General features: G+C 33.8%; 2 protein-coding genes across 51 annotated transcripts in view; one reads left to right on the top strand and one right to left on the bottom strand.

The window, feature by feature from the left end:
• Positions 1-13978, bottom strand: part of LOC127844536 (transmembrane protein 241-like) — a 231399-nt gene that overhangs the window by 52038 nt on the left and 165383 nt on the right. The window lies entirely within an intron of this gene.
• Positions 1-13978, top strand: part of LOC127844527 (putative per-hexamer repeat protein 5) — a 119152-nt gene that overhangs the window by 10242 nt on the left and 94932 nt on the right. For 33 of the 50 annotated variants that reach the window (XM_052374835.1, XM_052374836.1, XM_052374810.1 and 30 more), the window contains 7 exons: positions 1004-1141; positions 1257-1385; positions 1555-1668; positions 1766-1924; positions 2287-2424; positions 3138-3365; positions 3726-3857. In XM_052374835.1, coding sequence (XP_052230795.1) covers positions 1004-1141; positions 1257-1385; positions 1555-1668; positions 1766-1924; positions 2287-2424; positions 3138-3365; positions 3726-3857 — 1038 coding nt within the window. Of the gene's footprint in view, positions 1-1003; positions 1142-1256; positions 1386-1554; positions 1669-1765; positions 1925-2286; positions 2425-3137; positions 3366-3725; positions 3858-4224; positions 4333-4669; positions 4811-13978 lie in introns of all 50 variants that reach the window. The other 17 variants (XM_052374845.1, XM_052374833.1, XM_052374807.1 and 14 more) reach the window with 14 other exon arrangements.

Raw genomic sequence — 13978 nt, 5'->3', positions numbered from 1 at the left:
ACTAGTATCTTACCTTTAATTATCCTTTAAAATCCATCTAATAATCTATTTAACTCAATAATTGACGATTTTGCATCTAGGGTCTTTAATAATTATTTTAGCATAGTTAAATAAAGACCCTTATGCCATCCTATCACTATATTCAAATGAGATTGCGAACTCAATAAACTTTCTTCTTCGTTACACGCTACGTCATGTACTCTACATTACTGCTGTTAAAATAAACCGGAGCAGTTTATCAAATAATAGCCGTTGCATTTGCAGATTTCTGCATACAAACATAATTATATTTAAACTTGCACACTTTTTTATTTGTCTATGGTAAATGCGCTTATTGTACAAGAAAATAATTTAATATATAAATACACAGAGAATGAAAACATTCCATTACACAACAAATAAATGAGTGGATAATACCCGTGTACAAAATGGGACGTTCCGAATTCCAGTGTGGTGCTATTTTTACCATTTTATACTTCACACAGCTCTATGTCTACAGGCTCGTATATTTCATAAGGTGTTATAACGTAAATGTCGCGTTGAAAATGGGATAAAAATGTATTCATAACTTCAACAACTATAACAATACATTAAATCAAGAATCTTCTAACTTATCGTGCTAGTTAGATAAGCGATAATCACTAGCATTTTACACAAGACTCACGGATACGTATAAAGGAAAAAATCCATTTGACTATTTGGTTCTTATTTTTAATCATTGTTTATTGAAGTTACAAACTCGTATGGTCTGTCGATTTAGGTTTCAAAGATGTAAATGCCGATAAATTTCCACTTCATTGGCAGGCTTTTATAATGCCAATGACGTTTTCGACTTTGAAGACGAGATCCCCAATGCAACGATATACACTTTATGCACAGTTTATACATTCAATAACAGAAGATAAAATGGATACAATTTGTTTTATTGATTCAAGTTCGTATAAGCATATATTGATACAAACGCATATTATATATTTCATAAAAAAATAAATAAATACCAAAGGTGGATCAATGACTGGAACAGGCGGAACTGGGACTGGATCTGGCGGAACAATGACTGGTACTGGCGGAACAATCACAGGTGGTGGAACCATGACTGGTACTGGCGGAACAATCACAGGTGGTGGAACCATGAATGGAGGTATAAGCGAATAAAGTTAACGACTAGGGTGAAAATTTGCAATCTTAGGTTAAGACTTTAATTATGAATTAAACGATCATTTTTCTTAATAACAAAGCGTTTTATGTTATTCCAGTCTGTGCTGACGTTGCGACTAATTGTGCTCAGCTCGATGCCACTGACCACATATGCTCTAATAGCGCTACTCAGATCTATGCCCAACTGACCTGTGCTCATACTTGCAATATGTGCACTAGCAGTATAGGTACGTACACACAAATCTCCGAATATAAATGACCTAAACATTGATCGTGGACGCCAATGAATTCTAGACAGTATTGAAGTCGTGTTCTGCTTTGAATAGTTAATTTTAATTGAAAGTATCATAATAAATAACGTTTGACAATGTTAGTAAAACGAAGTTTTTTATTAAGCTACCTGCTACGACAAAATGCCCAACTGCGCCAACTATGGACCTAGTGTCTGCTCTGATGTGAAATTCACAGATTGGGTTTTGAACAACTGCCCTGACTTCTGTCACAAATGCTGTAAGTTATGGTAATGTCTTATTACAATAGAAAGCATTGACATATTATTAATAATAATGTTGAATGTGTTTATAATGTGTTATCATTATAACTGTAGCCTCTGGAACAATGACTGGAACTGGTGGAACTGGTGGAATCATGACTGGAACTGGTGGAACTGGTGGAACCATGACAGGAACTGGCGGAACTGGTGGAACCATGACCGGAACTGGAACGATAACCGGAACAGGCACTGGAACAGGGGGAGGTATGACCGGTCAATCATAAGCTACTTAGTCGCTTGGCTTTATTTACAGTTTATTTAAATAATTGTGTTGCATTCGACCCTATTACGAGCTTCATTTTTATGGTTTATTGCGTACTTTTCTATGGTAGTCATCTGGAGTTGTGTTATGTGTAATATAATATAAATTCGTTTCTTTTGCAATGTTCAATATTTTACTAACGTAAATGGAGTTAAATAGTCTATTATTTGAACTGATTACTTCCCAAGATACTGTCGTAATGAAGGCTTATTACCATAATGACAATTAAAGTTTTAACCCAAAACTAAGAACAACAATAAATATTCTGAATGTCATAACGGCGCGATGTGTACATATGACGGTGGAACAATAGGTGGCTACGTTGCATCTTGCGGCGGCGCCTGCCAGGACACGATCAACAACTGCAATACATACGCTGCCGATGTGTGCACGAGTAACGATTTCAGGCAGTGGGCTATAGAGCACTGCGCGTGTCACTGTCACCTTTGCGGTGAGTTTCCGCAAGTATCCCTTACTCTCATAATATCGGTTCTCCTCAAAGTGTCGTGCCTTTAACGAAAAACCTCCAAGAAGTGCTGGAAAGAAAATGTTTTTTTTTCGATTATAAGAAGTTGTAATTTATTTGATGGTTATCTATGACTATTACGGCGATCATTCACACGATTTCCGGTGTTCGTTAAAAAGAAGGTCATGTTTATTCCAGTGTAGTGCTGTGATTTTTAATTACGTAACACACAATTATGTTAGTGTGTTAATGGATTAATATGAGCTTTATCAAATGTTTTATTTGCCGCTAATTTTCTAATAAAATGTCACCTTTTTAGAACAAGCACTAGCACACCGTAAACAATCTTAGAAGGGCTGGTACTATAAAACAATTCTACATGAAACAGATTACTACAGAGAGCTTAGTCTAGCCAGTTTTTTGTCAACACATTGCCAATTTAAATGCAGTTTTCGTTGTTGTGTTCACGAATACACATTAAACTATAGATTGACAAATAACACTTGCGTGTTTTCGTATTTGTTCACTTCCAACTACTGTTGGTTAAAGGTTAATAAAGAGACTATTTACTAAGTACTTTAAATAATTTCCAAAGTAATCATTAAATGCTCTTGGTAAATTGTATGTTCGTGATTGAATTTGTTGCAAAATAAATCATACCTAATACCAATATTACTGTAGCTTCTGAATCATGATAGGTTCTGGGGGAACCATGACTGGATCTGGTGGAACCATGACTGGAACTGGTGGAACCGGGACTGGAACAGGTGGAACCATGACAGGAACTGGTGGAACCGGGACTGGAACTGGTGGAACCATGACAGGAACTGGTGGAACCGGGACTGGATCTGGTGGAACCATGACAGGAACTGGTGGAACTGGAGGAACTGGAAGTGGGACGATTACTGGAACAGGTACTGGGGATGGTATAACACATAGATCATAAGGTAGTTTGTCGCTATGTTTCATTTATAATTCATAAAACGCCATTGGTAATAATGGATTTATTCGAGTCTATTTCGTACTTGTTAATTGGTGTGTGTAGGTATTTGCAATGGTAATCATCTGAATTGTTGTTTGGATCATATTCTGCGACTTGGTTCCTCATGTAATAGGCATTTATTTTATAACGTAAAAAAATAAAAAAGGTTTATCACTTAAAATGAACTTATTCCAAGATTATATTAAAATTGAGCCTAATTATAATAATGATTAATCATGTTAAACACACAACTTAAAAAAAGAAGGTAGATTCCCCATATAGTATAACGGCGTCATATATACAGGTGGCAATGGAACAATGGGAAGCGGAACCTGCTATGACAAGCTCTCTAACTGCGCCACCTACGCTGCAGATGTGTGCACGATTTACACACAGTGGGCCAAGGAAAACTGCGCCTATCACTGTCACCTTTGCGGTGAGATCTCGCAAGATCTTCTGAGAATGACCATCTGAGGAAAATCACTAAAGAACATGTTTAATAAACAATGTAGATTGAAGATGAGTATCGCTTTGAAATTGACTGACCTATTTATACAGAAAACAGTAACGTGTTCATAGGTAAATAGAATTGGAAATGACAAATTGTGTATACATGTATGGACTTAAAGTGGTTTGTAAATGTAAAATTAACAACCGTTCGTTATATTCCATTCCATATAATTGTAACGGCGATGATCTTATTATTCATAAACATATTGCATGCTTGTATAAATAAAGTTTTTTCCACTGTATTCAATAGTTTAACTATAATTAAATGATGAACAATATCAATATAACTGTAGCTTCTGGAACTATGACCGGAACTGGCGGAACCATGACCGGAACTGGCGGAATTGGTGGAACTGGAACGATAACCGGGACAGGGACTGGAACAGGAGGAGGCATGACCGGTAGAGTGTCGCTTTACTTTCTTTAATATTTAATGAAGTTATTGACGGTGAAGGATTTGTGCGAGCATACGTCGTGCTGCTATATTGGTTTATTTTGTAATGTTCAATTGTGGTTATTTGAATAGGTATTACTATCATATACAAAACAACTTGGTTTCTAATGCAATGTGCAATTATTTCATAACAGAAATTTATTGAAAAAGTTTCTCATTTGAATATAAATATTCCCGAGATTCTGTAAAAGATTAGTCTTATTTAAAAGTGACGAATCGTGTTAAACACCGAAATTAAGACAACAGTCAATACCCTACATAGCATAACGGCATAATATGTACAGGCAGCAGTGGAACAATGATATGCGTTGGAACCTGCATGGACAAGATCCCCAACTGCGCCTCATACGCTGCCGATGTATGCACAAGAACCGATTTCAAAGCGTGGGCCACAGAGAACTGCGCTTGTCACTGTCACCTTTGCTGTGAGTGTTTGCATATTCTTTTCAAAATGACCACCTGTACACAAAGATGGAAAATCATGTAAACAAACAACCGTAGCTTTAAGATAAGCAATCTGTTCATAAATGTAGTTTAAGTATGTGTAAATAGGATATTTTTCTACTATTGGTAAACTGTAGCTTCTGGAACTGGTGGAACAATGACAGGAACTGGTGGAACCATGACCGGAACTGGAACGATAACCGGAACAGGCACTGGAACAGGGAGTGGAATGACCGGTCAATTATCCGGTAGTCTATGCTTTCTTAACGTAGTTAATTAAAAGAAGTTATGAAAATATTCTTGTTCGAAATGTCATGCGTTGTTTCATGACTGGCCTATGGTGTACTAATGATATTAGCTGTTTTGTATACAACATTATAACTTGGTTTCTTGTTTTCTATGCACGAGTCTTTTTTATAACGGAATTTAATTAAAACAGTTTATTATATGCACAATTATGTTTTCCAATGAGATTCTGTCGAGATTGAGTCTTATTTCATTAGTGAAAAATCGTGTTAAACCAAAGCTGAGAAAACAGTCAGTATCCTACTATTAAGCTTACAAAACCAAAACATGACTTAGACATATGCGTCAGTACACATACAATCGGGTTTGGCAGTCAAATGGTGCTTACTGTGATATTGTATTTGTATTGCAGGCTGTGTTTACAACGGCCAGGCGTATACGCAAGGACAGACATGGACGAGTGGCTGCAAGTTCAGCTGTCAATGCGTAGATGCGTCCTCTGGGAAATACCAATGCCAAGAGTTGTATGCTCATTTTATGAATTTATGTTATGTTTACAAAATAATATTTGAATGACGCAATTGATAATTGTTTCGGAAGGGTACTCATTGTGATAATGAAAAGGGGGCATGAAATTTCTTCGAAATTTGGGAGATAGAAAACAATATCGCCTTTAATCATGTTGATAATCATGGTAATGTTTATAAACATTACCTCTTTATTTACGATTCGTATGCTACAAATTATGATTTATTGCCTTAAAACAACATAATGAGCATTTATTTGTTGTTTGATCAGAAAGTAACAATAGCAGCTCGACAAAAGACTTTGTATTAAGGTTACTTACCTTAAAGTTCACGTTGAACATTTACTTAGCTTGTATTTCATAATTGCGTTCTCATGACGGTGCACGAAATATCATTTAATTCTTTTACAACTTTTCAATAATAATTCCTTCAACGAGAGGCCCTTCACTTTGCAAGATCTGTTATATTTGACACCTAAACATGTGTTTTTCCTATCCTACAATATTTACTGTTGCAGGTGCGTGACATGGGCCTTACCTCCCCAGTGTACCCTGAATCCACCAGCGGCTGGCAAGTGCTGCTCTACACCAAACTGCCCTGCTGGCTTCAACATCCAGTACCCGCAAGGATACGTTGCAAACTAATAATAATACAATCTGAATAAACATCGAAACAATCCTGTTGTTTCATTGTTTCATTGTCACTCACACATCGTATGAGTTTACGAATATAAAATATATTAGTGATATCAAGCGATTTTATATTGCATGCATTTTACATGAAGGTCAAGATTGCCTAAGATCGTTCACCTTGCCATGTTGATTTACACGTTATAATCTTACATATATAAAGTATGTCTTGACCATGTGAACCATAGTTAGTGGCAAGATTATACATAACGGAATATATCGGAATAAACTTTATTGGGATGCTCTTTACGATGTAATACACCATATCATGCTGCTCTTAGCACTTTTAATATCAAAGACTTGTTTCGTTATTTTTCTATATTCAGTATATTTTACTGTGTGAACCCCGATGTGTATCACGTATTGACCATATGAGAATGAAAGGATCAAACTGTGTTTAGGATTATGATATAATCTTACATCCCTAATATAACACCTGGCTTTGTACAGAAGAAATTGTGTATACAATCTATATATAATTTGCCATATTTTTGCAGAAGATCACTATTCGATTGAAAATTCTAAATCGCACACCTCTATGACATTACCTACGCTTTTACTTTTATTTCTCCATATACAAAATACGAAGCTGGAAACACGAAATAACAATATATGAAGGGTTCAGGTAAATACAAACATAAACGATATATATGGATGTTGATACCAACATCAGCATAAAAGAGAGAACTTTATAAACATTATTTATAAGTAAAATCGCGATGGTTTGTTATCTGTTGTTACTTAGAAGAGTCTCCAAGTTGTCCCATCTAGGAGGCAAAAGCGAAATTCTAGTCAGATAGCCAGGAGTATCGTGTTATCATGATCATTATGTTAAGTAAGATATATAACCAACTACAATCTTGAGCAATAAATCAAACTCAATTATTGCTTAATTTGGTTTTACTAAGAATACACATCGCAGGGCATGACGTGAACACAACCCAGGCATAGTGTTTTCTTATGACCTCAATCATGTTGTACTTGAAATTATTGTAAACGTAGTCGTAATAGAAGAAGTAGTGTATTATTTTGAATTTGGATAAGTTTCCAAAAGATAGAAATCAACAATTTGAATTGTTAAGTTTACAAAATATGTTTTATTTTAATGATTAATTGTTGACGGTTGGTTGCCTTTTCAATGATCTAATAGCTGCTCTGCGCTATACTTTGAAAGTGTTAAGATATTGTAGTAGATATGGAAGTTTAACTGGTTGCACTTTATTGAGATAAACATTTTTATTTATCAATATGTGAATATTATAAATATATACCAATAACATCAACATTTAATTATAAATGTGAATACGTCTTCGAGATGCACATAACAGCAAATCACAGTTTTCTAGGGTAAAATAAATGAACTCTTATTACTGTAAATTTCCACAATGCTATTATATTAATGTTATACTCTTGTCGCCATCACTAACTTTATTAAGTTGATATATGAGGATTGAAACATGTTTGGGCGTAACTCAAATGATGTATTGAAATCATATAAAAATATACAACTGGAGTCCTTATTTTTTGACGTTTACAGTGTCTATGTTAGTTTTATAAATACTATTCTGCAATACAAAATAGAAATTCGCATATTAAAGGTGCTTTTAATATATTCCCATACTTGATCTGATTTATTAAAAACTTTTTAAAACATGAAATAAAAAATCTGAACTCTCAGTGCCAACATGTTTATTATTTCCAAAAATGTGTGTGCGCATCGGCACATAATGATTCATTTCTATCATCTTACATACCATGCATCAGGGTGCAGGATCAACGGGGTAACCGGGGTTAACACATGAGCTGGACAGAATGTAAACACACCGTCAAGAACTGTTTTCTTTTGCAAATATCTAATTGAAATACATTTGAAAAAATCTCTAGTGCATTAAATGCAGTTTTTCTGGGGGTTTGCAACGATCGCTTAAGGTAAAATAATAAATCATTGAATACGTCTGAAATCAAAGACAAAATTCCACGTTGCGTGAAGCATAACCGTGCAGTATACACATCGAATATTAGAGCAAGAATATATGCTTATTTAATAAAGTAATGCTGGTGTATTTCTTATTGCCATAAGCTGCATGTAAATCTGTCTTTTTTTTTTCACTTGTTGAAATTCTTAAGAATTGTTTAAGTTATTTGAAAAAAAAGCACCACTTACCGGTGTGTTTACATCCATTAACGTTTAAAGGAACACACCTTGAAATGAAATACATGGCACAGTACATTTAAGTATAAATAAAAATCATATTTTATCTATGCCAATCAAAATATATCTGGCGGTTACAAGGAAGAAATCCGTCTCTTTTGCGCTTTTAAACTTCAACATAATCGCGTTTGTCGAAATGGACGTATACGTATAGAAATCCTACTTTCGGTTATAAAAGCGGTATCGTTTGAAAAGTAATAAATTACTTGCTACCTAGGCTATATTTTTAATTTTATCTATGCCAATTAGAATATATCTGGTGGTTACACGGTAGAAATCCGTCTTTTTGCGCTTTAAAACTTAAAAATAATCGCGTTGGTTGAAATGGACGTTTACGAATAGAAATCCTACTTTCGGGTTTTAAATTAAAAAATGTACTTGCTAACTAGGTTATAGATTTAATGACAATTTGCACACTTTCAACTTGCATCTATATGTTTTGATTAACATGTATTTCATTTCAAGTTGTGTGGCTTTAATTAGTATTGTACAGAATGAACTGTTAAAAAAACGGCTATACAAACAGTATTACCCATACGACAGGGTTACTAGAAAAAGTGTTACCCATACGACAGGTTAACTAGAAACAGGGTTACCCATACGACAGATTAACTAGAAACAGTGTTACTCATACGACAGGTTAACTAGAAACAGGGTTACCCATACGACAGATTAACTAGAAGCAGTGTTACCCATACGACAGGTTAACTAGAAACAGGGTTACCCATACGACAGATTAACGCTTTCGCCAAGAGACATCATTTCTATAAATTTTGCAGAAACTCAATTTACGATGGTACATTAACAAATATATACCCCTGAGTGAAACGGATAAGGAAAATAATGTTTATAATTGATTTTGCCATATATGTATATTGAAACAAATTGGAACCCGGGTCATAACAAGTATGGTACCACTAGACATTACTTGGACACAATTTGTAAAGGACTACTATATATACCATGTAACAATAATCCGTTTGAGCCCAGTAATAGTTGTAAGTAACTTTGGTAACTATTCTTAACACATAATATCACAATCGCGGAAACTAAATGAATACAGCAAGGGTTAATAATTCCTAAAAAAATCTAATCACCTCCGGCATGTAGTGATTGTAGTAAAAGTAGACGTAGTCGTAACAGAAGATATAACGAGTTCAAGAAATAAGTCACCTATTAATAATCAATTTTTACGACAGGCTGCCTTTCGAATTACCCAATACACTGCAACGCCGATATATCGCGGTTGTTGGGATCCAAAGATCGCGAGCGCGATATATCCGGCGCGCGATATAATTCGAGAAATGTCTAACTAAATTGAATTGCGGCTAATTTGTCAAATTTCCCCAATGTTTTTATTTTATATACGGCGATGCTACATATTTTTATTGTAATAATTGCAAACCAATTATACAATAAACATTTTTCATAGCTACATACGTATCTGTATTTATCATAAAAACCAAAATGTAAATTATATTTTTCATTTTCTTGTACGATCGCTCGCAAAACAGTTCAAAACAAAAATTCTTGCCTTAAAAAACGTCTAAAATATAATTGTGCATAGATTCGAATTTACCCTTATAAATAGTCCTAATGAAGGAACTGAAACAGCGTAACGGTAACGATACAGCGTGTTTGAATTATATTTTATTAAGAGGAAATGTCAATGCCACATAATTCGCGAGATACCGCGGTACTTTAGTTGAAATTTACAACGAAACTTTTAATGGAAATTAAATTATCTCAATGTTGTACCCGCTACGAAACTTTTATTTACAAATAAATACACCCACGCCAATGTTCGCGCGCTTTTTATTAGAACAAAGAAATTCATGACCAGTACCGAAATTAAACGATTAATATACCAGTAAACTGCCATTATTACCTTTGAAATGACACTAATTGGTTATTTGTTAAGTGTTAAAAACAATCCCAGCCGTGTGTACACAACACTGTCATTTATCGACTGTTTTTCACGCTTCACTGCGTTCTATAGTAAGCCGCGACATAAAGGGTGTTAATACTTGCTAGAACCGGTTTTTTTGCTTAAGTTAGCGAATTCTCAGATTAAAACATGACATTTAGTGATCATGCTTGTCGGATTTTTGGGAGCCATAGCCAAAGCGCGATATATTGGACAGTGCGATATAACGGTCCGCGATATATCGGCGTTGCAGTGTAGTAGGCTTGCGGCCAACTCTATGGGGGAGCGTTTAGATATTGTGTTAGATGCGACAACAGCACTGTCAACAGTTTCATTGGCTAACATGGATATTCTCCATTCGGTTATCGTAAGTAAAGACAAACATTTTTATTTTGAATATTTGAACTGCGATGTGTTCCAACTAATTGCATTTACATGTACCTTACATGGTTCATAAATATGTTTGTAAACAAACAGCGAAATTTCGCGAAAACACATATTTGAATCAACAACAAACCAAAATATTATCTTATAGAATTACATAGATTAATATGAACATATTATAAATATATATATATATATATATATATATATATATATATATATATATATATATATATATATATATACTATATTTTATTTTAACGTCACTTTGGTACAAATATAATTTCGTTGAACAAAAAGGAGCAACATTTGCGTAGAAAAGGGCGAATATAAATAACTCAAAGCTTTTTAAAATATGCTTATGTTTTAATAAAAACTTGTACTAAATCATTGTAAAAATAAGGTCAGTAGCTAATACAACTTTTGTAATTTATAACTTTTGTTTTCAAGTTTAATCAAACAATTAGGTCTTATTTAAGTGGCATTTTCACAGATTTTGACATTTTGTCATTAAATTCTTTATATTGATTTATGTAAACATTGGATCTAAAAAGCTTAAGTTAAAAACAAGAATACATTAAAAGAAAGAAAAAAAGTAAACCTCAAGTGGGCTCGAACTAATGACCCCTTGAGTAAAATTCTAACGCTTAGACCACTCGGCGCTCATACATTGAGAGATGTTTTTATACTCTATATAAGCAATTCTTTCTTTGGGGTTTTAAATTGTCAAAAAATGTCTATTATGGATATTTTATGGCATTCTAAATGTACAGTATTACTGATTCCTCACAAATAACATAATTAAAACGAAAATTTGCGAATCTGAATCATTTTTCACATAACACAAAATATTTGTTCGTTTCTTAAATGTGCCTAAAAATCAGCGTGCTCGTCCCATATGATATAATACGCAAAAAACATGAATATATAGCATCATAACTTCGTGTGCCAACATGTATATATGTCCAGCCATAAATCATCTTTATCGCGGTTCCGTAACCGAAATATGCGTTCAGCAGCGAATTATTTGTTCATTTTCCTTTTGGCCATACATATAGCTAATGTTATTGACGTATTCGCCATTACTAAATCTTTGCACCAAAATAACACCGCGATGTCGACTGAAACCTTAATTAACTTTCCGTCGCGGTCAACGGGCTGCAATAAACATATTCTCCAACGACACGGATATAAATAAAGTCGTAATAAATGGTACCAAACAGTCCAGTTTGTTGAAATAATTATGCAAAATCTTTAACATAAAATATAACATCAAATAAACAGCAGTGCCATTTTGTCTGTTTCCTCAAGCACGGATAGGTTAATCGATCTGTATGTGACGACATTAAATTGCATACATTTCTAATCAAATTTATGAACAAACTGATCGTTGATTCCAATCCGAGTTTGATTGTAAAAGTGTCACGCATATTATATTAATATAATACATTTATAAACACAATGAAACAGAATCTCGTTCAATAGTTTCTACTTAGGAAAGTTTGACTAGCCTTGAGAAATGGTTACAAGGCGCTTAAATTAAACCGTAGATGTGTGATGATACTAACAATTTATATTTGCCGTATTGTCAGAATTCAAATTTTGCTATCGTTCGTTTTGTCCGAATATAAAAACAAATTTACCCAATTAAATTCATCTATCATCGCCATGTTTGCCTTTGCGTTATTCTGAACGTAGAAGGCGATTGTGATAACACATGACATCAATTGTGTTTTATGTAACACAACCATAACAAATAAAAAAGAAACTTTTCAGCGTTTTATAATTGAGCTGCAATTTTTTTGATTGCTTCACCGTGTACCATGATCAAGGAGTACTGGATAATAACACTATTAAATGTCAAATGTACTTTTTCACAGATTTTCAAATAATGTTTAATGTTAGTCCACACTGTGTTCAACAAAATTAATATTTGTAAAAGTCTACAATAAAAATGAAAGTAAAAAAATAATATAACAATATTGATTGTCTCGGGATCCGAAACTAGGACCTTTAGAAACAAAATAAAACTCGCTACCAATACACCATTCAGACTTAAAAAGTTAGGCACATTTTAAGTGCAATGATAATCACGTACGTAGTTTCCAATTATCGTTGAAAACGCTTTATTATTTTTCTGATTTTTATTAATGATTATTCTTACATGTACCGATATAAATTTTTTTTTTCTTATAATGAGACTTGGTTTTCTTTTTTAAGACATAGTATACATTATTAGTCTTGTTATCAATGCTACTTTGTGATATAATTTAACCAGCATTTAAATTATGGCTTACTATGAATCATTTTCCTATTTTGTTTATATTTGCACGATTGTGATTTTATATAAATTTTAATAACATAGCGTGTTCAGTACTTCATTAAGATAAATGAAATCAATATTAAATCAATATTAATGCAACAATTATGTTCTGTTTGTCAAACAGTTGCATCGATAAAAAAAGAGCTTGCTTTCGCCACGAACGCGCAGTAAGGCACTCTTAAGGGACCTTCTTGCATACCATTACCTAATCAAAGATGTTTGCAAAACATGTTTGTCCTTACCTCAATGAAGTGATAACGTTTCTCTTTGTTAATGCCATACTTAAGTAAGGTAATTGAAATGGTTCCACGAATTTTTTTTTTAAGTATCTATCAAAGAAAAAGGAAAAGGCAAACGCAATATTTCGGCCCCGTTGAGGGTTCATACATACTCAACACGTTGTGAAATGAATTGTATATGACATCTGTCTTAACAAGTGAAGGATAATTTAAATGTAATCTACGATTATTTTCCTAATATTTTGCCTCACATATACCATGGCGTCTTGCAGGCTCTGTTGTTACTTATGTGTACACATGTGCCAACCACCGCTCTGATTGGATTGCGGCCTCCCGAACAAGCTCCCTATCGTGAACAAAAACCAACGTATGGAAAACTAATTTGTTTGATTTTGTTGCTTTCCAGTCTTTTTTAACTTAAGCTTTCTTGATACAAGAGCTGATCAAATTCGATTTCTTTGCAATTAGGTTGCAACTACGTTAATTGACGTTCTGATTTCACCACTGGTTTAGACAGAATGTGATTTAGCTATCAACAATATCATTTTTGTTTGTAGAAAAACATATGTTGCGCAATAAAACGCATACCTTTACAAGATGTG

Source organism: Dreissena polymorpha, chromosome 9 (assembly GCF_020536995.1).
Source record: "Dreissena polymorpha isolate Duluth1 chromosome 9, UMN_Dpol_1.0, whole genome shotgun sequence".
NCBI classification, from domain to species: Eukaryota; Metazoa; Mollusca; class Bivalvia; order Myida; family Dreissenidae; genus Dreissena; species Dreissena polymorpha.
This window is presented reverse-complemented; position numbering and strand designations above follow the sequence as displayed.